The sequence below is a fragment of the Dendrobium catenatum genome, unplaced genomic scaffold (assembly GCF_001605985.2).
Source record: "Dendrobium catenatum unplaced genomic scaffold, ASM160598v2 fragScaff_scaffold_44, whole genome shotgun sequence".
Classification (NCBI taxonomy): Eukaryota; Viridiplantae; Streptophyta; class Magnoliopsida; order Asparagales; family Orchidaceae; genus Dendrobium; species Dendrobium catenatum.
Genome location: NW_021318506.1, coordinates 905,505 through 932,823, shown reverse-complemented (window position 1 = coordinate 932,823; position 27,319 = coordinate 905,505). Strand labels below are relative to the sequence as shown.

General features: G+C 31.9%; 1 protein-coding gene across 2 annotated transcripts in view; it reads right to left on the bottom strand.

Moving 5' to 3' along the window:
* LOC110104695 (nardilysin-like) overlaps positions 1-26,932 on the bottom strand; it is a gene marked incomplete at its 5' end in the record, with an annotated part of 100,393 nt that extends 73,461 nt beyond the window's left edge. For both annotated transcript variants that reach the window (XM_020833918.2, XM_020833919.2), the window contains 8 exon segments: positions 4,623-4,778; positions 20,543-20,699; positions 25,467-25,615; positions 25,729-25,962; positions 26,132-26,251; positions 26,331-26,426; positions 26,599-26,672; positions 26,820-26,932. In XM_020833918.2, coding sequence (XP_020689577.1) covers positions 4,623-4,778; positions 20,543-20,699; positions 25,467-25,615; positions 25,729-25,962; positions 26,132-26,251; positions 26,331-26,426; positions 26,599-26,672; positions 26,820-26,932 — 1,099 coding nt within the window.
* Between the last annotated feature and the right edge of the window lie 387 nt (positions 26,933-27,319).

Sequence of the window (27,319 nt, the reverse complement as noted above, 5' to 3'; positions counted from 1 at the left end):
ACTCTCGGTGGGTGAAAGCACTACCCGCCAATCTTTGGTGGATTCCAAGGTTCACGGATCCACAATCTCTTTCTCTTTCCTTTACTTAAAAACCTCCATCGAAATCCCTCCACACACCGGCCTCGCCATCCGCACCCCTTTCTTTTCTCCTACCAAAGCTTAAATCCTTACCCAACCCGCTGCCCCTTCCCTTGCCCACTCAAGCCGCCGGCCACCAGTCCAACTGCCGGTCGGCCCTCCCCTCTCCTCCTCTACATGTTCAACCTGCCGGCCCCATCATCCCTAGTCCCCCAAATTTGAATTTTGAATCTCAAATTTTGTCATGATTATTTTCCTAAACTATCTCTATGCTATTTATGAAAGAATCCTTGTTGACAATCCCTCTATTTTGAATTTCAAAACTACTTCCTAGAGAGTTAATTCCCATTTGGAAGTATCTTTTTATTTAAATCAAATCTGAAACTAAATTCAGATTTGATTAAAATCACATTAACTTCCTTGGGGCCCACATATTAAACACAAACCTCCTCTCTCCCCTCTCTTTATGGTCGGCCCCATTTCCCATCTTGCTTAATTATTTCCTTCCTTATTGAAGGCTTCAATTAGGGAAATAATTAAACACCCAATGTCGCTTCCCTCCTCTCTTATTTGAATTTCAAAATTCAAATCCGTGACATAGATAACTCTGAAATAAATCCAGATTTATTTTTTTTAATCCTTCCCTCCATCACAAGCTACATAATCTGAGACTAAACTCAGATTTTCTTTTTAGAAGGCATTCCCCCAACGCTAAGCTTCCCAAACCGTGACCTAGAGAGAAGTTAACTGCCTTCACAACGCTGCTGTCCAGCTTCCGTTCATCCATGAAGTGCTGTCCAGAAAACTACAGCAAATTTCCTGGCTGTCCCACAGTCCAGAACTTCCTATTTTGCTGTCCAAAATTTCTGGAGAGTCCAAACTGCTGCCAAGGCTCTCATAGCAGCTGTCCAGTCATCCCTGGGTGCTGTCCAGAAGAATTCCAGCAGCAGAAACAACAGTTCTGTTGCTCCAAAGTCCTCTACCTGCTGCCCCAATCCACCGAACAGGATCCAGGGTGCTGTCCAGAGGAAATTTAATGCAATCAAAAATTTGGGAAGGGACCCAAATTTTTGATCACAAAAACAAACTCTTTCTAGGATGATAGAAAGACATAAAATACTCAAAAACTTGACAAAATATAACTAACAAAACAAAACACAACTTCAATATTATAAAAGGACTTACAAACAAGGACTCTTACAAACTTTGACGCTTACAAACGTTTGACAAATTTATGACTTCAAAACAAACACCTAAAGAAGCTTTCATCCATTAGAAGAAGGATACAGGTGAGGTGTCACTTGCGGAGAGACAAAAGAGGTTAGAAGCCGAGAAGAATGGTGGAAGGAACTCGCAAGTCTTCCCAAGAGATAGAAGAATAAGAGATGGAACAAGCTCGCAAGCTTTTCCAACAAAACCCACAGGTTTACATTTTCAAAAAACATTCATATAACATATTCTAAAACAACCACAAACAACTCCTATTTATAGACAAGAGAAGGGGAACTTAAACAGCCCCAAAAACCCTTCATATTCTTTGATAAATGAGGGAAATGAAAAGCCCACAATTAAGTCCAAATTTCTGTCTAAAAACAGACCAGAAATCTGTCCTAAATTTGCATAGAAAAGCTGCAGGAAACAAGGGGTAAAGGCACGGAAAACAGCCAGCTAGTGCAGGGAAACCAACAGCCACTACACAGGAACCCAAGGGGCATTGCATGGGAAAGCTTTCAGCACAGAAAACCAAGCATTACAAACCACGGAAATCCCCCCAACACTTCACGGGAAATAGCCCAGCCAGGGACCCGAAGAGGCAGCCACAGGAACCAAGGAGGCAATCGTGGGAACCAAGGAGGCAGCCGTGGGAACCAAGGAGCCAAGGCACGGGAACCCGAGAGCCATCCATGGGAAACGAATAGACAGGAGGAAGGAGATGAGACAAAATAATGAGCTACTAATAAATTAATAAATGATCTAAAAACATAGCTCATAATGAGCTAACTCTTAGTTCAATAAATGAACTAAAAAATCAACTCATAATGAGCTAAACTTAGCTCAAAAATTAATGAGCTAGCAAGCTCAAGAGAAGTTAAAATCAAATTTTTTTGGGTTTGATTTGACCCCCCCCCCCTCCCCCCCCCCCCCCTTGCCTACATCAGACTCAGCTTCTTGAGAACTCATCTCCCGATGAGTTAGCTTTGTTCTGAAGGCGTTGCATCAAGAGACAACAAGGCTTGAGATTGCTCACTTGACACCAAAACTCAAATGACAACATGACTCAAAACAAAACTTACATGATAACTAACATGACATCAAGACACACACGAATCATAAGACTCACACAACCTGACTTGACTTGATAAACCAACTTAAAAACCTAAGACTTCCTAACTTGCTCTGATACCAAATTAATGCAATCAAAAATTTGGGAAGGGACCCAAATTATTTATCATAAAATAAAACTCTTTCTAGGATGATAGAAAGACATAAAATACTCAAAAACTTGACAAAATATAACTAACAAAACAAAACACAACTTTAATATTATAAAAGGACTTACAAACAAGGACTCTTACAAACTTTGATGCTTACAAACATTTGACAAATTTATGACTTCAAAACAAACACTTAAAGAAGCTTTCATCCATTAGAAGAAGGATACAGGTGAGGTGGCACTTGCGAAGAGACGAAAGAGGTTAGAAGCTGAGAAGAAGGGTGGAAAGAGCTCGCAAGTCTTCCCAAGAGATAGAAGAAGAAGAGATGGAACAAGCTTGTAAGCTTTTCCAACAAAACCCGCAGGTTTACAATTCTAAAAATCATTCATATAACATATTCTAAAACAGCCACAAACAACTCCTATTTATAGACAAGAGAAGGGGAACTTAAACAGCCCTAAAAACCCTTCATATTCTTTGATAAATGAGGGAAATGAAAAGCCAACAATTCAGTCCAGATTTCTGTCTAAAAACAGACCAGAAATCTGTCCTAAATTTGCACAGAAAAGCTGCAGGAAACAAGGGATAAAGGCACGGAAAATAGCCAGCTAGTGCAGGGAAACCAACAGCCACTACACAGGAACCCAAGGGGCATTGCATGGGAAAGCTTTCAGCACAGGAAACCAAGCATTACAAACCACGGAAATCCCCCCAACACTTCACGGGAAAAAGCCCAGCAAGGGACCCGAAGAGGCAGCCACAGGAACCAAGGAGGAAACCGTGGGAACTAAGGAGGCAACCATGGGAACCAAGGAGGCAGCCGTGGGAACCAAGGAGCCAAGGCACGGGAACCCAAGAGCCATCCACGGGAAACGAATAGACAAGGGGAAGAAGATGAGACAAAATAATGAGCTACTAATAAATTAATAAATGATCTAAAAATATAGCTCATAATGAGCTAACTCTTAATTCAATAAATGAACTAAAAAACTAGCTCATAATGAGCTAAATCTTAGCTCAAAAATTAATGAGCTAGCAAGCTCAAGAGAAGTCAAAACCAAATTTTTTTGGGTTTGATTTGACCCCCCGCCTACATGAAAATTCCGCCAAAGGAGGCGACTGTCCTAATAAGAAAGACCTTCTAGTTGCTGCCCCAAAGACCCAAAACCCAGGATTCGGTGAACTCTTTCCCTAACTCTTTTTTTTTTTCCTAGTTACTTTCAATCGTGGAATTAATTAATTCACTGAGATCGTGTTAGTCCTCCGCTAAAGCCTAGTAAATTATAGAGTTGTGTGAGGAATCCTTCATAGTATTAATCTCATTGTTAGTCTAGGGATTTCTTATTGAAACTTTTCATGTATGCAATGTTAGACTAATTGATTGTTTTATGGTCTTAACTCCTACACATGTGATTTAGCCTAAGCTTATGTCACCGCTCTTTATGTTTTCTTTTGTCATTTAAAATCAATATAAAGATATGATTATTGTGGATTCTAAAATTAAGCGTGCAAGTTTCTCTATCTATTCATCCTTGCATATATGTTTTACATCACCCTGAGTGACTACGAGAACCATATGAGTTAACATGTATCTTCTTCCTACCCTCTTCATCACACTACGCATTCCTTCCATCCCTCTCTGCAAAAATTTGTATCTCAATGCTTCCCTACCTCTCTCTATCACTACACTTAAGAATGCTAATCTGGCACTCATCTGCAAATCATGGTCCCTCCTCGCCCTTCCTTCCCTCCCAAACCTTTCCACTGATGTTTGACTCTCAAATCAGCAACATATGCTCCCAGCAACTTCCCCATTCCTACCTCTCTATCAATCCTTATGGCCCGCACAAAGAATCAACTTCGGTTTTTCTGTGGAAACTCAATTGCTGCCATCATCGTAATTAAGGAAACCAATCTACGTTATAATGACTACAGGTAAATCAATTTACACTATAAATGGAAAGCAATTTGCTGCTCAGTTATGCGCATCAAGCAATCTGACAACTTTTGTCAGGAACAACCGAACAAGTGACTAGAATCACCAAAAATTAGGTAAAAATCAGTTGAACTTCGAATGGAAATTAAAGATGCAAGAAAGTAGCGAATTACCCTGTGAATCCTTATTGAAAGACTTTGATAACAAGTCGATCCTCATGTTCTTTGGAGAGAAATAGCTGAGGACAAATTCTATCAATTTTGGATCCCACTGCTTAAAAGCATATTCTCCATAAATAATATGTTCCTCAGAATAAAAAAGTAAATTCTCTGCAGAATAAGACCAAAATCATTTTAGTACCATCAATGGATCGTTCTTCAAATTACAAACCTAATTATCTTATCTAGGCATTTTATGAAACATTGCACATTAGAATTTCAAAATTGTACAAAATGAATAGCCAACTAACAGTACATCTGGATAATTCATTTAGAAAAGCGTTATTGAATTAATATGGTAGTATGATGCTTAAAAGATGAAAAAAAAAAACTTTCCACTTCGATTATTATAGCACAAATAAGTTAGAGAAGAGACTAAATGTTATCAAAAAATGATCTCAATTTAAACATGCGCCAATAATATGATTTATAATTAAAAAAAATACCAAAAATTTGTTGGTTAAAAAATTACCAAAATCTAGCAAAAATTAGCACTGACACAGAATATAGACTAAAATTACAATAAAACAGAAATCAAATAGGGAAAGAATACCATTTTAACAACCTCCAATCTTTAGCTACAATAAATTGTACACCAGAAGATTTAGGTTGAAATAATCACCCCTCCATCGAGAATCCCATATATAAAATGAAGTAGTCTCATAGAAAATTCCATATTTAAGAAAATTGAATATTGCAAATAAAGGACACATTTGGTCCCGCTTGGCAAGATTCGCAAGAATAGGGAAACACACTAGAATAAAAATGGGGCTCTAATTGCTGAAAAAGAGAATCTTAACCTTGAAATTAGCTGTAGAAAAATCAGAGAACCCGCAAGAAACAGCTATTGGAGACTCAAGGGAACCAAACCATATCCGCATAAAATTTAAGAAACACAATAAATTATCAATAAGGATCATAAGCATGTTTACAACTAAATTAAAAAGTATCAGAACTAAATAAAGCAAAGCAAAACTCAAAAAAAAATGCACGCCACAATGTTCATATCATGTATTTCCAATTGAGTATGAACATTAAATTTCCATCAAATTTACCGACATGAAAAAATTCCACAACAATGAATTTTCTTTTTATTTTTTTTCCGCAACAATGAATTGAGAACTTGACATTCATTAACAAATCTAAGCATAATCGGTATATTTCCTGTAAAATAATCCATGAATCATTGCAGCTGATTAATCATGCAAATGCACAAGCTATCTTCGATATCCACTAGAAGTGATGGACATTAACTTCATCATTTGAAATATCTTCTAGAATAAATGTATAATGTTGCCTAGTAAATTATCGAATATAATTTACAAGGAAGAGATGAAAAAAGCAAAAAAGACAAGGCATTAAAAGAAAGTTCATGAAATAACATTAAATTGCATACATGAAAAACAAAACAATTATTAAAACTTCCTGAAATTCCTATTTAATAAGCATCCAACCCAATGCAAAATATAATTTTATGTCTCCATCTTTCTAGCAATTAATTTCATAAATATTACTGTAAAGAATGTTTCAGGATTTAAATGTATCATTACCATATTACCTGATTTTACTTATACATGTCTCTTATTCATATCAATAGTAGACTTATAATTGTCATACTTAATAGTAACCTTTCTACCATAACAATTTCAAATGAGCTCATATTTGTTTACATATTGATAAATAAATTATATGAAAACTTAATTATACAGTATCAAATGCCGACTAGATACATACTTTTTAACATTCTCCCAAGACTTAAAAGGAATATTATTTCTTTTATTTTCCTTTAATTGTTTAACATGCTACAAATTGTGAACCACTCTTGCACCATCTCTTTTAAACTTGGTCAACGCTATCCATCCATAGTCATAAAACAAATGTATCTCAACAAAAATATCCCACAACATTATACATAAATAACTCTAAAACAAGGAAATCCCTCAAAGATAAAAAAAAGGAATGCAAAATGAGCCCCATTAAGAAGAAAATAATCCTTAATCATGAAATTTTCGTTAAACATAGAAGAATCATAATTTAAGTCTCGATAAATTTCATTCAAGTCCCTAAAATTATGTCTTCCTCAATGTGATCAAAGATAGACTAATAGCCACCTAAATTTCTGTTGTGTTCAAAACTATATTTACGATATTCAAAAAATCATCAAATTTATTCACAACTCCAAAACAATTTGCGAGAAGATAATTCATAATCCTTGTCATCACAATATTAAATCTATTAGTATGTAAAAAGTATTAAAATCATGAAAAATCTAGATATAATGAACATTAGCAGGTGTTGTCCAATTATTAATTAATGTGAAACTATAGCAGAACAAAAAAGCCCCTTCTAAGGCTGTAGGACCCCTTTGGGACTATATCGTGCACCACCCGGAAATGTAGTTGGCCTTCGAGGGCTACAGCTGCAACAAGGTTTAAGATTGTGCAATTGAGTATGGAGACATTTGTCGTTTGTGAGGCGAGGCGTAAGCCTTAAACCGTTTTGAGGCGTAATCCTTAAATTCAAAAATTGTGTAAACTGAAAATAAAAGTTAAAAGAGATTTATTAAAACATACTGAAATAATATATTAAAATATGGCATATTAACTTTTTATTTAACTATAAAGTAATAAATTGGCATACCTATGAAATAAAAAATTGTACAAGCCGTACAGAGGGAAGTGCTAAATTATGTGAAATGGAATTTAAATCCAAATATAACAAAAGAAAAACAATATAAAATATAAAAATTGCATAAAAATTATCATATAACATCAAGTTCAACTTCAAATTCCTTATTTCTCACTTCCCTACTGATGTAAACAAATTAGAGCAAAGCACAAAGAGAGATCAACAAAGAGAATCAAATCTTACTTTTTAAAATTAAGACATAACTTAGAGAACAAAATAAGTTAGAGAAAACAACTAACTTCAGAAAAACAAAAGGGATTAGAGAAAACAATTAGCTTAAGAAAAGATAACTTTCAACAACCAAAACAAAAGAAGATCAAAAAGGAAAACAATATTTTTAACAAAAAAAACTATCCTCAGAACATCCTTCAAGAGGACTCCTCACATGTACCGATTGTAGGAATATAATTTTAAATAAGGTTTAGATATGCAAACCAAGGGTCCACCACAGCTAGGGGTATCCAATGTCCTTTCAACTTCTCCAGCAAATGCCACTAAAACCGTCCACAACTTCACCAAACAGCCAACAACCTTGCTAAAATAGCCAACAAAAACAACCCACAGCTTCCCTAAAACAGCCAACCAAAAACAGCAACAATTTCACCAACGGAACTAGAAGAAAGATACAGGTGGAGTGGAACTTGCGTAGAGAAGAAAGGGGTTAGAAGCCGAGACGAAAGAGGAGAAGCTCGCAAGCTTTCCTAGGAGAGAAGGAGAATGGAAAAAGCTCTCAAGCTCTTCCAAAGAAGAAAACCCTCAGGTTTTTTTTTTTTTAAGCACTTAGCTCTCAAATATTCACCACCATTTCTTCTCAAAATACCTCATATATATAGGCCAAAGAGGGGGAACATAACAGCCAAAAGTTCCCAAGTTTCCAAGTAGAAATGAAAAGCCAAGAGTCATTCCCGCTGAAATCCCAAGAGCCACTTTAAAATTTCCAATGAACAAAGCCATGGAACCAGCCAGGACAGCACAAGCCGCAGTTTCAGCACAGGAAACCAGGCGGCAATTCAATTCTCGGTCAACAAAGGGATGCCAAAGCAGTAAAGAAAACAGCACCCGAAGAGGCACATCACACCCGAAGCAGCAGCTGCCCGTGAGAGACATTTCCAGAGAAGAAAAAGGCTGCAGCAACTCAATTTCAAGAAGAATGTGAAAGATCAAGTTCCACCCACCAAATCTTGCTCCCAACCTTAATTTTATAGCAAGACATCAGCTCATAATGAGCTACTTCTCCACTAGATATTAATGAGCTGGCACAACTAAAGTTTTAACTACTTAAGCTCAAACCGAAACAGCCAATGCCTTCATGAAACCAACAAACATCCAAAGGACAAATGGACCCCCCAAGCCGGCAAACCCAAGGAAGCAAAATCCAAACCTCATCCTACCATGATCATTGGATTTACCACCATCATTGGATAGCATAAAAACAAAAAAAATAGAAAATATAACTAATATTGTTCATAACAAAAAATTAAGCAAAAATCTAAATGCATCACCTACTCACTCACATTTAATTCTTAAAGAACTATAAAATAGTTGGCAACAACTCAGAAATTATCTGCACTGTCATCACTGAGAGTGTTTTATTTTAGTCAATGTCATAACAAACGGATTACTCTGCTTCCTCATCAAGTGGAGCCTATGCACCCCAATATGCTTCTTTTTCATTTGTTTCAATTATCTCCCGCTTTTATGAATGTTTGTCATCAACATAAAGATGAGAGTAATACTCTAGAATTTTTAGAGCAGGTGGTGGTGATGTGTAGTTTTGAAGTGATCCCTGGCGGTGGCTACGGTGGTAGTGGCTACAGCAGAGGTAGCAGGTTATAGGTCGAAGCAATCAAGAGGAAGCTACTAGGGATTGGGGGTGTAGAAGTGGTGATTTTTTTGGTGCTAAAGTTCATGATTTTGGCAAGTTTTAATTATTATTATTATTATTATTATTATTATTATATGGTAAGGTGTACGCTCATGCTAGCAGAGTGAGGCATGCCTCACCCAAACTGAGGAGCACAGCATATGCCTTGAAGCATTTTTCACAAAAATTGCTCAAAGGTGAGCCTCATATTGTGCAATTTTAAACAATGAGCTGCCTTCCATATTTGTAGCACCCGTTTATTTGTGGGTCTTCTATTTCACAAGATTCTAACAAAAAGTTTCCCCCTGCACTTCTATTAAAATTGTGCTTTCTTTTAATGGTTTTAAAGTAGGATTTTGGATAAAATTAACTTTGAGTTTGATGATTATCTAGAATAAATTGGGTTGATGTTACAAACATAATAAGGTATATCATGAACCTAAAGATTAGGAATTTATAAATAGATGTAGTAAGGTAAGAAAATAATGAACACTTACTGAATAATTTTTTATCTCAGTTTCAATCTTGTTTGTAAGGTGGTTGTGCTTCATTCACGTGCAATACAAGCATAACAATCTACTTTTGAATGAAATCATCTCCTTGTATCGGCATGGGATCAACATTTCTTACTTTGGCAACTTCTTCCCTTGATCTATTTATTCTAAATAACTTATTATTAGCTTGTTAGCACTCCTAATTTTGTTCAAATTTGACACAACAGGCTATCTATTTTTGGAGATCAAGTTATATTTACAATATAAATCTATACTATTATTATAAAAGCCGCTTGAGTTTCTTCAAAAATGCAATCCTAGCCATCAATTTTATTTAATTTTAATTATTCAAATCAAATTTCAACCTTACATTTCAATTATCGTAATTATAATTGTTTTATTAATGTCAAATAAACTCTATTAATTGTCAAATTAATGTAACATTTAATGCATTACATTTATTTTAAATCCAATATGTTTTTAATTTCACTTTTCAATTAGAGTTGCCAATTGCATTTAAGAAAGAAAGTTACAACTGTTAATTGCATTTAAGAGTTTTTTATTTCACTTTCTCCTAAAGTAAATTTTCATCTCTGTTTCCAATTCCTATTTTTAGTTGTGCATTTTGTTTAACTTATTTACATTTTTTAATTTCACTTTTAAGTTAGAGTTATTAAATGTATTTAAGAAAAAAAGTTAGAGTTGTTAATCGCATTTAAGAGTTTTTAATTTAATTTTTCTGTTAAATTAACTTTTCATCCATTTTGCCCTCCCCTCTCCTATTTCACATTTTTCCTCTGATTCCTCTTCCTATTCTGCATAACTGTTATTTTTTTATGCCTCTACAAATTCCACTCGCCTCCATTTATTTCCTCGATTCGCCTTTTTCTCATATCCGATCTTCTCCTGTCCAAAAGAGCCACTAAAAAGAGCTTCTTGGCTCTTCCCCTACTGTCGATTCGGAAGTCGATATGACTTCGCGTGAAGAAGAGTTTTTAGCTATTCTTGATTTTGCATGGCTCTTATGAATGTTGAAAGCTTCTTCGCCTCCTCTCCTCCTATCAAATAAAAGTCGATAAGGTTTCGCATGAAGAAGAGTTTTTTTTTAAGCGTGAAGAAGAGTTTCGAACAATTTTCAGCTTCGCATAGCTCTTATGAAAGTTTAGAGCTTCTTCGCCTCTTCTCCTTCTATCGGATCGGATACTCTTTTATTAATTTATATCATTGCTACGTCTTTAACATTATTTTGAATATCTATATTTTTAAACAATTATGAATTTGTTCAGTAGTAATAGATTGCTAAAAGTTCTTGAGACTTCAATTCCTTCTTGACGGAGACTTTGTTAATGACCTTTGTAACTTTAGAAATGAAATATTCTTTTTAAAATCAGAATTCCATTCATGATGTCATATTTTAGATGATTAATTTGATTCTTCTTTACTTCCTTCTTGACGGATTTATTTTCTATTTGAGAGGCATTGTTAATAAATTTAATAATTTTATAAATATGATTTTCTTTTTTGGTTAAGATTTTTATTCATGATATCATTCTTTGTAAATGATCAATTTAATTCTTCTTCTTTTTTATGATGTGCCTTTTTACAGCCAATTTTGTAATATTTGATAATGTTTTCCTTATTCAGGTCAAAGAAGTCATAAATTGAGGTGTTCAATTTTTTTTATTTATTAACTACATTATAGAGTTATAATGAATCATCAAAGATATTTTATATTTTCATGACAGTTATAGAGTTAAAAAAATCAATGTAACTAAATGATTTTATATCATTTAATTTAAATTGAAATCTATGTATAATGATCTTTTCTATTGATTTTTTTATAAGCATTGAAGAAAGAAGAATATAATAAAACCATTACAATTTTTTTTAATAAGGAGATGTCATTCTCAATATAAAATCCAAAAAAAAATTGCAATTGAATATTTTGTTCACTGACAGTTCAATCAATAAAGAAATATTCTAATGACGATAGTCATGTGGAGGACATTCAAAAAACATAATAATACTTCATGATTATTCTATAATTAATATATATTGCTTATTTCACAGTTAACAGAATTAGAATAAGAACATTACTTATGATTCTGAAGTTACAAATTTTATTTTTGTTTAATATATATATATATATATATGTCTGTGTGTGTGTAAATTTAAATTTCAAAATGATTGCTATCATTATGAATATATAGCAATGAAATTTAAGCTAATTATTATAATTAGTTACACCAATAATACCTCTTAGAATATTTTTCAGGAGAAAATCTTAATCATTATAGTATTGTTGGACAAATCACACAACAGCTTTTTGCATATTGTACATCTCTTAGAACATTTTCCCATCTTATTACAAGACAACTTGCTAATATTTTTTTTTTCAAAGAACTCTAACAATGATTAACTTTTATGCCATTGCAAGTCGAGATGAATATTCTTTCAAGATAATATAACTACTTCATGTGTTTTATAATGCAACTTATGTTATTTTAATGGATAATGGGTCGAATTTAGAGCACCTACTTATGATATTCTGATCATGCAAGACCTTGTCTAATTAGTGTGCATAGATCACTAAAAGTTTTTTATTAATCTCAAATCAGATCCTATTCAGGTAAATCATTGTGTTATCTTAATCAAGCTTTATTTTTAATATCTCTTAATCTATATTGTAGTTTGTTATTTTTAATATGAATTTAATAACTTCTCTAATTTCGAGTTTGAACTTATATTGATATAATTGATATTTTTTAGGGCTTTTCAATGGGAATGATATATTTTCTCTGCACTGATCATTTTTATTTATTATATTTTTTCAGTATTTTTCAACACTGTTATTGGCAGGTCCCAAGTCCTAGATGAGAAAAGTAGAGGACTGCGTTAGGTAGTCGACAGCCAGTGCAAAACTTGTCGAATAATCATGACATGAATCCTTTAATGCATTGTATTAATGTTATGATGTTCCTTGGAAACGATGCACTGCATGGCCTGACTGCAATGACAAGTGAGCAAAGGCCGCTGCATCGACACCCGAGTGCAATGTTAAATAGGCAAGAGTTCCCACATTATGGATGGATTTGGGAAAAGAAGTCCATGATCCTAAAATTATAATAGAAACTTGGAATAAAGGTTCCATTATAGAAAAATTAATGGAATTAATAGATATTATGATTCATAGGAAGATTAATATTCTTTGCATTCAGGAAACAAAATAGGTTGGAGAAAAGGCTAGGATATTGATAGTTTATGATTTAAACTATGGTATTCTTGTATGAATCATACTAGAAATGGTGTATGTTTGATTATAGATAAGAGATTGAACAATAATGTTGTAAAAATTAATATAATTGAATATATAATTCTAACTTAAAGATTATTGTTGATGTAAAGATTATTAATATTATAAGTGCATGCTCCTCATGTATGTTTGGATATGTGTTCAAAATTATATATTTAAAATAGCCTAGAATAATTAATACAAAAGATACCTCTTGAAGAAAGAGTTTTATTGGAGGATATTTAAATAGACATGTTGGTTGAGATGTAGTAAATTTTAAAAGAATTAATGGCGGCTATGATTTTGGAGCGACTAATGAATGTGGTAAGACAATATTAAATTTTTATTTAGCTTAAAATTTTTTAATTGCTAATATCTTATTTAACAAAAGAGATGAGCATCTCATCACTTATAATAATGGATGTAGTAAAGCTCGTATTGATTATTTTCTTGTAAGAAAAATAGATCATTTAGATTGCAAAGATTGTAAATTTATTTCAAATAAAAATTTATGTACTTAACATCACTTTTTAGTTTTAGACTTTAATATGAAGGTGCAGAATATTAAAAATAAAATAAATAGTTGTTATAGGATTAAATAGGGGCATTTAAAGAATATTAACAAAAATATTTTTGAAAGTAAGATTCTAGATCTTAAGATTTTGTCTAGGCATGATAATGCTAAAATTATGTGAGAAAAAGTAGCTAGTTTTATTAAGAATGTTATAAAAGATGTGCTTGAAGTATCAAATGAAAAAAGCTACCAATAGTAAAAATAATTGGTGGTCGAATCAAATTGTGCAATAAAAGATAAAAAATAAGAAGATTTGTTATAAAAATTTGTCTAGTTGTAAAAACTCTGATAAATGGGAAAGATATAAAGATGCCCGTAAGAAGTCTAAGAAAACAATTTGCAATGCAAAGATTTTATCTTTTAATGATTTATATAATAGATTAGATACTAAGGATGACAAAAGATATATGTATAAGTTATTATAAAAGGACCTTGTGATTCTCCTCAAATAAAATATTAGCGATTCATTTTATTCTTCTAAGATTAAATCTTAAACATAACACTGCCGCTGCCAGGTCCCAAGTCCGGGAAGAGAAAAGTAGAGGGTTGTGTTAGGTAGCCGATAGTTAGTGTAAAACTTGACGAATAATCATGACATGAATCTCCAATGAAAGATAAGATTAGAGAGACTAGAATGTAGATGGTTTGATCAAATAAAACGACGGCCTTCTGATGACCTAGTTAGGAAAGTAGAGGTATTATATTTGACTTATATTAAGAAAGGTAAAGGTAGACCTAAAAAAACTTGGTTAGAAAATATTAGAAATGATCTTTCTTTATTAGATTTAAATGAGAATGTCTTTTAACAGAACAAAATGAAAGAAAAAAAGGATTCATGTAGCCGACCCAATGTAGTGGGACAAAGGCTCGATGTTGTTATTGTTGTTGTTGTAAGATTAAATCTTAAACATCCATTTATAACACTCCTAATATTAAATAAGACTGTAAAATTATCAAAATTAAATCCATACCATCAGCAAGCCTCTTCTTCTCTCATGTTGCTTGATTTATAAATAAATTTGTCATGTCACTCTTAGAAGTCATAACTGCACTCTAACTCATTATCCATCATGATTTCTATCAAAAACTTATTTTCTCCTTAACCAATCGTAAGTTTTATTAATCTCTTCATCTTCTTCCCCATTTAACTCTTTAAATCTCTAGCAAAAGTGCTCCTTATTCAAGGGGGTAAAGCAATTTACGAGATTTAAAACACTTTAGGAGTCTCATTAGAACTCCTTTTCTCATTGTCAATCCCGTGGATGCTATGATTCAATTTGTTTTTCTAGAAATAGAAATCAACTCGATAAGAGACTATTTCGTTAGCCTCTCTTTTACTCCCCCCCACCCACATGCTCAAATTATATCAACTTAAGTAGTAGTTTAAGAGATTATAAAAGAAAAAAATATAATAATAGTCAAATAATCCATAGAACTCAACCATTAATTAATTTCTTTGGTTAATTTATATCTTTTCATATTTGCATGATATATTGAGTTATAGTTTTTAAATTCAACTTTTAATTTAATTAGTTCATATTTAAAATCATTTGAGTTTTGTAGTTTCTTTTATACAGTTATGTAATTTAATTAATTTATATTTTATTTTTTATGGTTGAGCTACTCCATTTTCTTCATCCTTTGTAAATAGATTTTTCTATTAATTTTTTAACTTTAGCCATTAAGCTCTATATTAAGAATCTAAGATTATGGGAGCATGTTTATCACTTTATCTTATATAAGTTGTTGAACAATGTGGCAAGGCATCAAATCTCATGATGAAATTAAGAAAATGTATAAGGTTATTGATGAATGTAAGCTAATCAGCAAAATCAAGTTGATTTATGCCTAAATGAATTAAATCAACAATATTGAGCTATATCACTTCATTGTCCACAAGATAGTTGTATTTCATCAAATATTATTATATCTAATTTGCATAAAGATAAACTATATATGAATACATATCAATATATTAATCACAACCGCCTTCACTTTTTTTGGAGAATCATGTTGGTTCTGAGTTTCATTAAGTATTGCAATATTGAACATTTTCTTAACATTATTAATATGAGGTATTGATTTATAAGTAATTCGTATTCATTTTATTTTTGCTGTCTTTTGAACTTAGTATATTAACATAATGTTAAATTATTATATTTGTAATGAAATTTTGAGCCATCATATGAAATATGACTTAATTGTTATTAAGACACCATTTAAATCTATTATAAAAGAAATTTTAGTTTATTGCCAAATTTTAAAAAAATAAATTATATATTATAAAATATAATTTCATTTGAGTAAATATTTTTTTATTAATACCGAAGAAAGTTGTTGGATTTTTAATGGTTTGTAGTCTATGAATCGAAAGTTTCCTTGCATGATTTAAATATATTGCATCATTCTATTTGCATTAAGAAACGTTACACCCTTAATGTCATGCATCAAATTGGTATTATATTATATTGTTGCATCATGTCAACTAAATGTAGGATATTTAATTAAGATAATAAAAAATTTTAATTAATAAAATAATTTAAATGAAATTGAATAGCTTATGGTTGCATAAAACAAAAATAAAAATATCTTGAGACTAAGAACTATTTCATACATTCGATGGGAGATATAATCTTAGAGAATTTGGAATGTTTAGGTGAAAATACATAATATATTTAATTCTCAAAGAATTAAATGATTCAAATGAAAACTGATGGAGCCTTCTCCATCATTTTAATGAAGAGTTACTAATAAGACATAATAAGTTGAAATGAAACAATCACCTAGAGAGCAATAATGGCCATTTGGTGAATATAGAAATCAACAACATGATCAATTTACGGATTATAAGCAAGGTTGATATAATATCTTTTGGATACAATGCAAATTTATGCGTTGCACATAATATTATTTGTCATTAAATTAGTTTTTATTATTATTTATTTCAATATGGGTCTTATGCGGGAAATTAGAGGTGAACTAAGTTACAATTTAACAAAAATTTTACATGAGGCATTATACATAGCTTTGAATATTAAGGAGTATTACAATCCTTCTAATTACACTGTCACTCAATGTGATTCATATCTATAAAGAAAAAATAATGGTATATTCTTTAAAGCATGCTATATAAACATCAACACAATAGTCATGTATGGTTAAAGTTGATTTAATTTAAAAAATGTCCATTCATGAATATCTAGATATTTTCAATGTAAAAAAAAATTTGCAGCTACAATATGCATCTATCTACATCAAATTATTTTAAATTTAAATATGCATCTACATTTTATCATATTCATGAACCTGAATCAGTACTTCATCAAAAATCAAAATTTAAATCCAAAATTGAAATTGGGCATGACATTATATATGAATTTGAATTTTCATATGAACTTGGTATATATTTTAATGTCAAGAAGAACAAATCCTTTGATGAATCAAACGGGCAATAAAAAGATGCATTTTTTGATAAATTTTCTGTTGACAATAATATTCCTATGATGGGTGACCAAAAAGAAAAGAAATTTTATCTTTAGTTATTGGTTTAGTAACATACAAATCCACCAAACAAAAATCGATTACTTAATTCTCAATACTCATACAATAGATTTACTTTTCCAGTTAAATTAAGGTTTCTGAACATTGCTTGAAGCTCACTCGACATTATTTTCCATTCAAAAAACTATCAATATCCATTACCCAATCAAAAAAAATCATAAGATCTAATCTTTCATCGAAGATAGACATATCAATTTTGACCTTTCTAATTATATCTTCATCTAAGTCATGTATATGTGATTGTCATAAATTTCATTTTCAAACACCCTATCTTGTTTGTTTCTCTCAAGATGAGCATCACGTCACCTAGTAGCATTAACCTTTGCATGAATGGGTCATCATTAAGGCTAGACTCAACTTTTGGTTCATGTGGGATAATTTGAAATGTTTTCAAGTGTTAATTCTCTCCTTAACCTAATTTATGTGCACACCCATTTGATTTTCATTTGCTAGCAATTCAACCAATTGGTTTTGCAAATTAAAATCTTGTTGCTTTGGTGATTTAATAAGGAATTTGAGATGGAGCCCCACTTCTAGTTAACATGTTAACACAAGCAAAAGCTCTAATACCAAATATATTGTAAGACACTTCAGGGCTAGGGCCACCTAAATTTAAATCTAGGATGGCGTGAATCAAACAAGCAAATGAAGGAATCAGTTGAAAAGATACTAACTTTAGTAAGGCAACAACACCATCACTTTAGAAGAAAATCAAAGAATAAGAACAATTTCTCGTAAAAATAAAATCATAAAAAATTGAAATTTCATAATAAATTTAAGATTGATTAAAACCACAGAATTATTAGGACTCCACCTGTAAGAAGTAAAAATAAATTGCAGCATATTTGACAAAATATCAATCATACATTTCAAAACAAAACACAAATTATGTTGATAAAAAAAAATACAAGATAGAAGCTAAGAAAAAGGATGTAAGACTCATGGAAATACATGGAGATAGCCTCAATTGTTATTTTGGGCACTTGCACCACAATCAAAGAATTCACATCCAATAGTACTAAACATGCATAAGTTTGGGAAAGACCTAGGCTCCATTTGAGACGGTTTTCTTATTGCTTCTTAAAGCAGTTTTTTAGTACAAAATTTAAATTTATGTACTAAAAAGCTGTTTTAAGAAAACCGTCCCAAATGAAGTCTTAATTTTATTTAAAAAATAATCTAAATTTGGTATGCCTCAAGAGTCCTATTTATACTTAAAAAAGAACCAAATGTCATGGTTTCTAAAATTATAGAATACGTTAGAATAGTATGTCTTAATATAAAAGATCTCAATTTCAATTACAATATAAAAAAAATAAAAAATTTAAAGGCAATAAAATTAGGAAACAATGTCATTTTTGCAACCTTTGATATTTATGAAGTACAAAAAATTGCACTCTGGTAGAATTGGATAATATCAAGAACCCTCCAAAAAGAATCTCATATAGAAAGAAATATTTCTACAAAAAATTTCATATTAAAAAACTGGAAGATCACAAATATAAGGGTACTTTAGGCTAAGCATTGTAGAATAAAGAATGGATGCCTAGACAAAAACTGGGGACTTGCTTGCCAAAACAAAGGATCGAAAATTATTGAACTAGTAAATAACCTATAGAAACATCAAGGAGCCAACAATAACCAAAATAAATAATAATAATAATAAAAAAGGAGCCAACAAGAACCAATAGCTTGAGACACAAGGAAACCGAATCAAACCAACATAGATTATAGAGAACACAACTCATTCTTAACAGGGATTATCATTGTAGGCATGTTTGCAAAATAAAAATTAACTAAAGGAATCCAAAACATCGAATAACAATATATTCACTTCAAAACACATCCAATATTTTTGATGAGTATAAACTTACAAATTCCTATAGTGGAGGCTAAGAACTACATGGTACAATATAATATGAGATGTGTTGAATTACATGACAGCTTGAAAAGCATGTGCAAAAGAAAGTGCCTAAGAAGAATTCACAATCATGCATTTCATATGACAAGAACCTTGTTACCCCAGGAACCATCATGCACACACTTTGATCCTTAAGGGAAAAAAAAAACTTAAAGTACTTCGCATCTGCATTTTCTTCTGCACAGATATGTGGTCTTTTCATTCTTCAGACGATGAAGCTTCTGTTCATTTTCACTTTCTCTGCTCTTCCATCTAATGTCAAAAATTACTTTTCCTTTAGAGTTCAGCGCTTAACTTCTATCAGGCGTAATTCTTTTTCATTTTAGGCTTTTAATTTCTAATATTCCTTATTCCTGAATGAGTTTTTCGCTGCTCTTGTAGCCCTGTTGCATTGTCTTGCATGTGCATGAAGAATTATGATGTTATTGTTGAAAAATGTACAATGCAGGCACGAACAAACTCAAGCTTTTTAATGAATTTTTTTTTTTTTTTCACTTAAGGAAGCTTTTTAGCAATTTTATATTTATGTTCCATTGTTTACTACAAAAAACTTTCACCAAATTTGCAAAATTAATAGAACAAATTTTTTTTTTAATTGGCTTGGCTCATTAGTGTAGCTTCATATTTATAAAAATTCATTTTAACTAAATAAAATGGTAGATGTTTTGAATATATTTTGTGTTATAATCATGCATGTATACAAAATATATGAAATTAAAAAGTTAAAGAATAACATTATGGCATCACTACTCCACCTCATGCTTTGAAAATATTCCCTTTGCAAACCACCCATTCGAAACACCAGTAAAGGTAAAAACCACAATTTATTAATATAAATATCATGGAACCAGGTTAATAATTAAGAAGTATTATATTGAAGTATAACGTAAGGCAGCACAACTCACTCAAACAGAACCAACAATCAATGCATCCTTGTTATGTAACTTTCAAATTACACATCATAAGAACTCTGATCATAGGATATTAAATTGAATTAACAGAAATTTCCTAATGCTGCAAAAGAATTGAATAAAGGACAAGGCAAGCTAATCTTTTAAATGTATGTGGCTTGTCGCCAGCTATCCAATTTGCATTTCAAAAAGACTAAAGAAATAATATTAATGTCGTATGATAGTAATTTCTACAACTATAAATATACAATATGGTTCGTAAAAAAACAAGACAATGAACATGAGTAATTCATCTATAAACAAAACAAAAGTATGGTCCAAAAATGTTGGTTGGGCTCAAACAACAATTCCAAGGTGATTCGTAAGTGATAAATGAACAGATATAGCTGCAAATTCCTTCTATGCAACTAGGCCACCAAAGCCAAAAAAAATTCACGACAGCCACAATTCATACAAAATGCTACTGATACATTTGTAAGTAAACAGAGAGAATTTGTAAAATGAGTGAAGAATCACAATAGTAATAGTATATAACAAAATTAGGTGCCAAAATATAGGTAGCAAAGAAACCTGCTAGTTCTGCAGCATAATCATCCTGAGGCTGCTCATCAACAAATCTGAATTCCATGTTTCCTATGTCTTGCAGTTCCTTGAATACCCATTCGGGCGGAGCAGATTGATAAAGCATTTTGATATATTGATACACAAATCCAATAATATCAAATATCTGTTAGATCAATGTATCAGAAAACAGAAAGTTAAAAGTGAATCTGGAATGTGTAATACATCCACACATGCGAACATTGGGGAAGCTACTATCCAGATATAATTAGGAAAAAAGGTCTTGGTGATTAGAAAGAGCTGGAAGCACGTAAGGTGGATAAACATTAATATTCTATTATCTGGAAGAAAAAAGACACAAAAGCAAGTAGTGGCAACAGAAAAGAAGTGGATGGTATTAACACAAAGATTCAACTACTGCACTGTTTGAATTAATTTGAGAGTTCCTTAGATATTTATTTAAATAATCGGACAAAATTTATTAGGAATAAAAGCTTTATAAATCTGTAAGAAATGTTAAATCATGATTAAGCAAATTTCAGTTTTAGTAAGTTCTAGAGTTCTTAATAGAGCAATCAAGGAGACATGGATCTCTTAATGCTATAGGCACAAAAAACCGCACTAGAAACTCACCCAACAAAGTGACGGAAAAAAATAAAAAATTAGCTATTTCACATAACAGCATATTTCAATTATGAAAAAAGCTTTTTAAAATATATAGAACAATAATCATCCCAATAAAAAAATTTTAAGCAAAATAATAAAATTTCAAATTTCCTTGCAATCCAAATTTCAAATCTTTCTTAAATATATCTTAAAAGAAAAAACAGCCCCAAAAGACTACATAACTTTAACCAGGTAAATTAATTAAATTTTAGTACAAGTATGGCCATGAAATAATTTAATCTTCCTCATCAATTCCATCCTCATCATCATTCATGCCCTCTCCATCACTGAATTTATATAACCCTCTAACTCTTCAAATCTCATAAGATTGATTGACTTAATACAACATATGCATCAAGATTAGTCAAGATTATGATACGTAGTACTTGAGTTCGCAAGTCACCCTAAGGTAATACTTGAGTTTGCAAGCAAAACCTAGCAATTATTGGTGAGAAAACAATGAAAAAACTGCTGGTTTCAGAGAGAAACCAAAAGTTCGATGCAGAAAATTCAGGAATTTGGAAAGAAAAGCACAAGCAAACTTCCTTGATTTAATCGACGAACAAGAAAAGTGATCAACGATACAAGTTCCTCAATTTGAGAGGAAGAACAACTCTCCAAATCTCTAGCCAAGCCTAGAGCCCCAAAGGAACAAAACTTAGATCTCAAAATTCAGCCAATCTCAAAATAACCTCCAAACCCTAACAAGAAAGACTAATTAAAACAAAAGGAAAATTAATTAATCCCTAAACAGCACCTCATTCAAATTTTCCCTCCCAAACCCTATTTAATTTAGGTGCTGCCGCCCCCCTCGCTTGGCCGCCTCACACTTTTGGACCGGGGGGCATAGACTTGAATTGGTCCAAGTTGGACCGGTTCAGGTCTAACATTACCCCCCCTCTCAATGACTCGCCTTGACCTCAAGGTGAAAAGGTGGAAATTGGTGTTTTACCCTCTCATGCGGTTCCCATGTGGCGTCAAACTCAGGAAGCCCCCTCCATGCCCTTGGAGATTGCTTCAACCTATACAATACCTTTTTTAACTTCCATATATTTTATTTTATATTTGAGTCAAATACCATGGGCCCTCCATATATACTTCCTCCATATCACAATGTAAGAAGGCATTCTTCACATTAAATTATTATAAATTTTAATCACTTAGTTGTTAATGATAAAAGAACTCCAACAGTATTACATTTTAACAACTCAAGCAACAATTTCAATACGATCAATCCCATATGTTAGAATGTAACTTTTGTCCACTAGTTGGGCTTCACATATTTCTGATAAACAATCAAATTTGTATTTTATACTAAAGACTCTTTTACATCCCATCGGTTTCTTTCCTTTCATTAAATTTACCAGTTCTCTTTTTTTCTTTTTTAAAAGGCTTTTATTTATTCTCATAATATTATTTCAATTCACATTATTTAATATCTTGGAGACTATTTTAGTAATAGAAATAGTATCTAGGCTTCTACGAAAAGTTTGATAATACAAGAGTTTTTGTCAGATAAAAATAAGAGCAAGGGAAATTTAGTGGAAGTTCTAGTACCTATGGTGTAAGCTTAATAGTTTTCTAAGATGATTCAATGATAGGGATTGATTTGGTTGACTAAACTTATGCAAAGTGAGATGACTTTCTCTTTGAGTAAATTGATAATGGCTAAAAAGGTGGTTCTAGTAGAGGCTTATTTTGTGTAGGAGTGATAAGTTCTAGAGCAAATTTATTTGTTGAGATGAGGAGGTAAAAAAGGGAAATTTAAGAGGAAAAATTCATTTGTTAATGATACTTTCTCCTTAGGGTAATTAGCACTAAGATAGTAATCTTGTCATAAAATTTGACATTAGTGGACACATACACAATTCTCATTTGTGGATAGCAGCACTAGTTCCCTTATGCATGAGAGAATAGCCACTTAATGCACATTTAATTACTCGAGAACCACGTTTTACTTTACTTTGAGAAGGTGGATGAATATGATAGGAAACACTTGTAGATCTCTAAGTATTTTCTATCAATCTTCGGAAAACAGCGAGAATTAACACAATCTTGTGCATCACCTTTATTCTTAAAAATAGGAATTAACACACTCATTCTTCACTCATCTGGCATCTTTTTAGTCTTCACAATAGTATTAAAAAGTTTAGTAAGCCAAGAAATACCTTTATCCCCAAAGCATTTCCACACCTCTATTGGAATATCATCAGGTCCAACAGCTTTTCCACCCTTCATTTTTTTAAAGCCTCGCTAACTTTGATTTTACTAATACGCCAATAAAAACAGAAATCTTTATTTTCATTTAGGGTGCTAAGGTTACTATATCCAATCTTATTTTCACACTTTTCATTAAAAAGTTTAGCAAAATATCTCATCCACTTTGTTGAATATCATCTTCTAAGAAAAGTATTTTTTGATCTTCATCCTTAATACACTTCACTTGAACAAAATCCTTACTACTCACATCTTTTTGTTTGGCTAACTTATACATATATCTTTCTCCCTCCTTAGTATATAATCTATTATATAAATCACTAAAAGCTACGGTCTTTGCATCACAAATTGCTTTCTTAGATTCCTTACGAGCCTCTTTATATCTTTCCCTATTATCAGAATTTTTAAAATTAAATCAATTTGTAATGTCACTTGCATCATAGATGTCAATGGCGCAAAATAGCGAGCGTCATGGCGCACGGCGCGGCGCACCTACGGCGCCATGTGTATGGTGCGGCGCAAATGTTCAAAATGGCGCGCACTATTTGCGCCACATGCGGGCCATGGCACATGGCGCACGACGCAAAATAACGCGCACCATTTGTTTTAAAATTTTCTTAATGTATTTAAAAATAATTTTTATATTTATTTTTTAAAATTTTTAACATGATATATTTTCTAATTTTTAAATATATTAAAGGTATTAAGATAAATGTTAGATTGCATATTATTATCTTCGTAATGCTATTTGTTTTCATTTAAATATATTTTAGTTGTATGAAGATTGACTACTTATTGGACTTGAAATTATGTTGGATTGTTATTTATTTGTATTGTCATTGTTTGCTTGTTATTATGATAGTTTGTTTTTCAATTTAATGATATTTCATATTCATGCTTATTATTTTAAAATTTTTTTATAATTTGCGTCATATTTAAAATGGCGCGCGGCGCGGCGCGGCGCGCGCTATGCGTCATGGCTCAAATAGGACATTTGCGCCATGGTGCGCCATTCGCCGTTAACAAGTATGACAATTACATAAAATTACATATTTTAGTGGAATAAATAATACAACAACAACATCAATGGCCAACATTCGGCACCATAAAGCATTGCAGGTCTCACCACCATCTTGTAGAATTTTCCCTTAAGTTTGAGGGGGACTTTTCTATCGCACAACAAGCCCGATGCATTATTCTACTTCAACCATCCAACTTGAATTTTGCTGATAATATCCCCATCTATTTCACCATCACTCTGAACATTAAATTAGGGTGATATGCATTTAACTTCATGGCTTTGCAGCTAATTTAAATGTTGAATCTATTATGAGTATTTTACAGAGTGTGAGGTAGCTTTTGATAAATATTAAAAAAAGCTGTTTTCAATTTTTGACTAAATTGGGCTCATTTGAAACTTTGAGGTGTGGCTACATGCATTAGTTTTGCTTTATAATCATAATGTAGCGGCTTTATTAAATATAAATAAGATGCTAACATTAAAGCACAAAACCTTGCTTCTTTTATTATGAAGTTATCATGGTTGAAGGATCTTAAGTTCTGTTAGTTTCACTAATATATTTAAATTATAAAAAACAATTAAATTGAATTTTGATTACATCAGATTTTAAAGGAAACCTAAGGCATGAATATGCGTCTTCTATAAGTTAGCCACTTATTAAATGGATAAGAAAGCTGGATTTAAAGCATTAAGACTTATTTTAATTTATGAGGCATTAATGTTGTTGAAACCGCTCATCTTGTTTCATTGCCCTTTGGGACTGATATTGTTATACTGTATACCTAAAAATTTTAAAATTCTAATATTTAGAATGCAACAAACTATCAGCATGTTAATTGGCAATAACATAGAAATAAAATAAATATTAAATTAAATTTCCTTGCAATAATTCTTTACAGAATAAACGTTTAAAATTCTAATATTTAGAATGCAACAAACTATCAGCATGTTAATTGGCAATAACATAGAAATAAAATAAATATTAAATTAAATTTCCTTGCAATAATTCTTTACAGAATAAACGCATACCCTTTCTACTCCAGAATATGTCAAATTTATTGACATGACAAACACATAAGCAATAGAAGACCGGCGCATGCCTTCATCACCAACACCAGCAGATAAAGATGTTGCCCACCCTTTAGCTTTAAAGAAAAAAAGTAGGCTTCCACTGCCCTCTGAAAAGTATGCCATCTTTTAATGATTTAATACAGGGTACATATAATAAAAGATGAGATTATAATTTTAGACTATAATCTATAAGTAACACGTCAAGAACAGAAGACTCAACCATGTCCAAGAAGATGTGCCAAGTAATCCTCTGGTTTTTTTAGGTACTCCTTGTGAAGGCAGGGTAATCTCCATGATAATTCTAGTACATGAACATCTTTAACAGCTTCTAATCTGTAAAGTTTGCCAGGTTTCCATATAGGAATATCACATCCAGTAATAGCCCTCACTGGATTGCCTTTCTTAACTTTACTGAAAAGTTCTACTACCCATTTCTCCAGGATATCAAGTGACTCTACAAAAATAAAATAACATAAAATAAAAAATTAACATAAAGACTCAACAGAGATGCTGTTCAAGAAATAATTAAGCAAACAAAAAAAATTGTTATCATTATAGAACATTTAAGGGACAATAATAGCAATATAGGTCAAATAACTAAATAAAAATGCATACCACTTTACCTCCTCCAATAACCACAAGTTTCATTATATCCCCAAGATAGTTTTCCCTGTACATTAGCAAGATTTCTTCCCGCAGATTAACTCCATTTTCCATCGCATCAACCAAGCTTTTCTTATTTCCTAAAGACAAGGCAAGAATACAACCAGTACAATACTATGTAATATTAAAACGGATGATTAATGCTGATGAGGATGATACCCCAAAAGAATCTGTTAAAAGGGTGACCAGGGGTAGATGTGTGGCAAGTAAGCTGCAGAAGGCGGTAACTATCATTTTGCAAAACTTGGTTGAATTCTGCACAAGGAATTGTTTGAATGATAACATGACAAAACCATTTAAGTAGATTTCTATTAATTGAGAAACGGCCCCAAACAAAATAAAAAATAAATAGATAAATAAATAAAGCTGAAAAAGCTTTGCAAATAGAGCATTGGCAAAAAGCTTGTTAAGGAACAACTTGCAGTACCTGAATCAACTGCTAACACCTCTCGTTCCATAGCTTCAGCCTTAACTAGGGGTGATATAAAAAATTGAGAAAATCTGCAATTATTTCGCATGGACACAATAATTTGTCACATATTGTGAGACTAAAAAAAACTATCTTGGTACTTCAAAAAGTAGTAAATGACATGATGTTTTAAGACCATCCACATAAGCTATTAGTAAATTGTAAAACAAATTGCCCACCTTTCTAAAGCTCCTTTGAGGTACTCATGATTAACTTCAAAGTGGTAGCAAGTGTACTCAGCCTCAGTGTAGGCATTAGAAGAACCTCCATGCTGCGAAAGGTAACTATCATACTGGAAAAAAAGAGAGAAAAAATGGTATTTAAGAAACCAAAAAAACAACATTGCATAAGATAACATAAAAGCTGGTATATTTCTATGAAAAAAGTTATGAATAAGACAAATGCATAACATTACAACAAAATTTAAAGCAAGTAGCCAAAAGACTCATATTTACAAGAAAAACAAAAGGTTTTAGCTTTTCTGCCAAACATCTCTTGGAGAATTCATGATGGCAAAGGTATCAGCTTTTGTAAATATAAATCAATTTCAGACTGCCCACTTGTTATTCAAATCAGAGATCGTTATAACTTTGCCAGGAATTTAACTGGTAGCTTCTTATCATTCTAGTGGAGTTGATCGGTAACTCTTTGGAAAGATACCACACAAGGATAGCTTGAT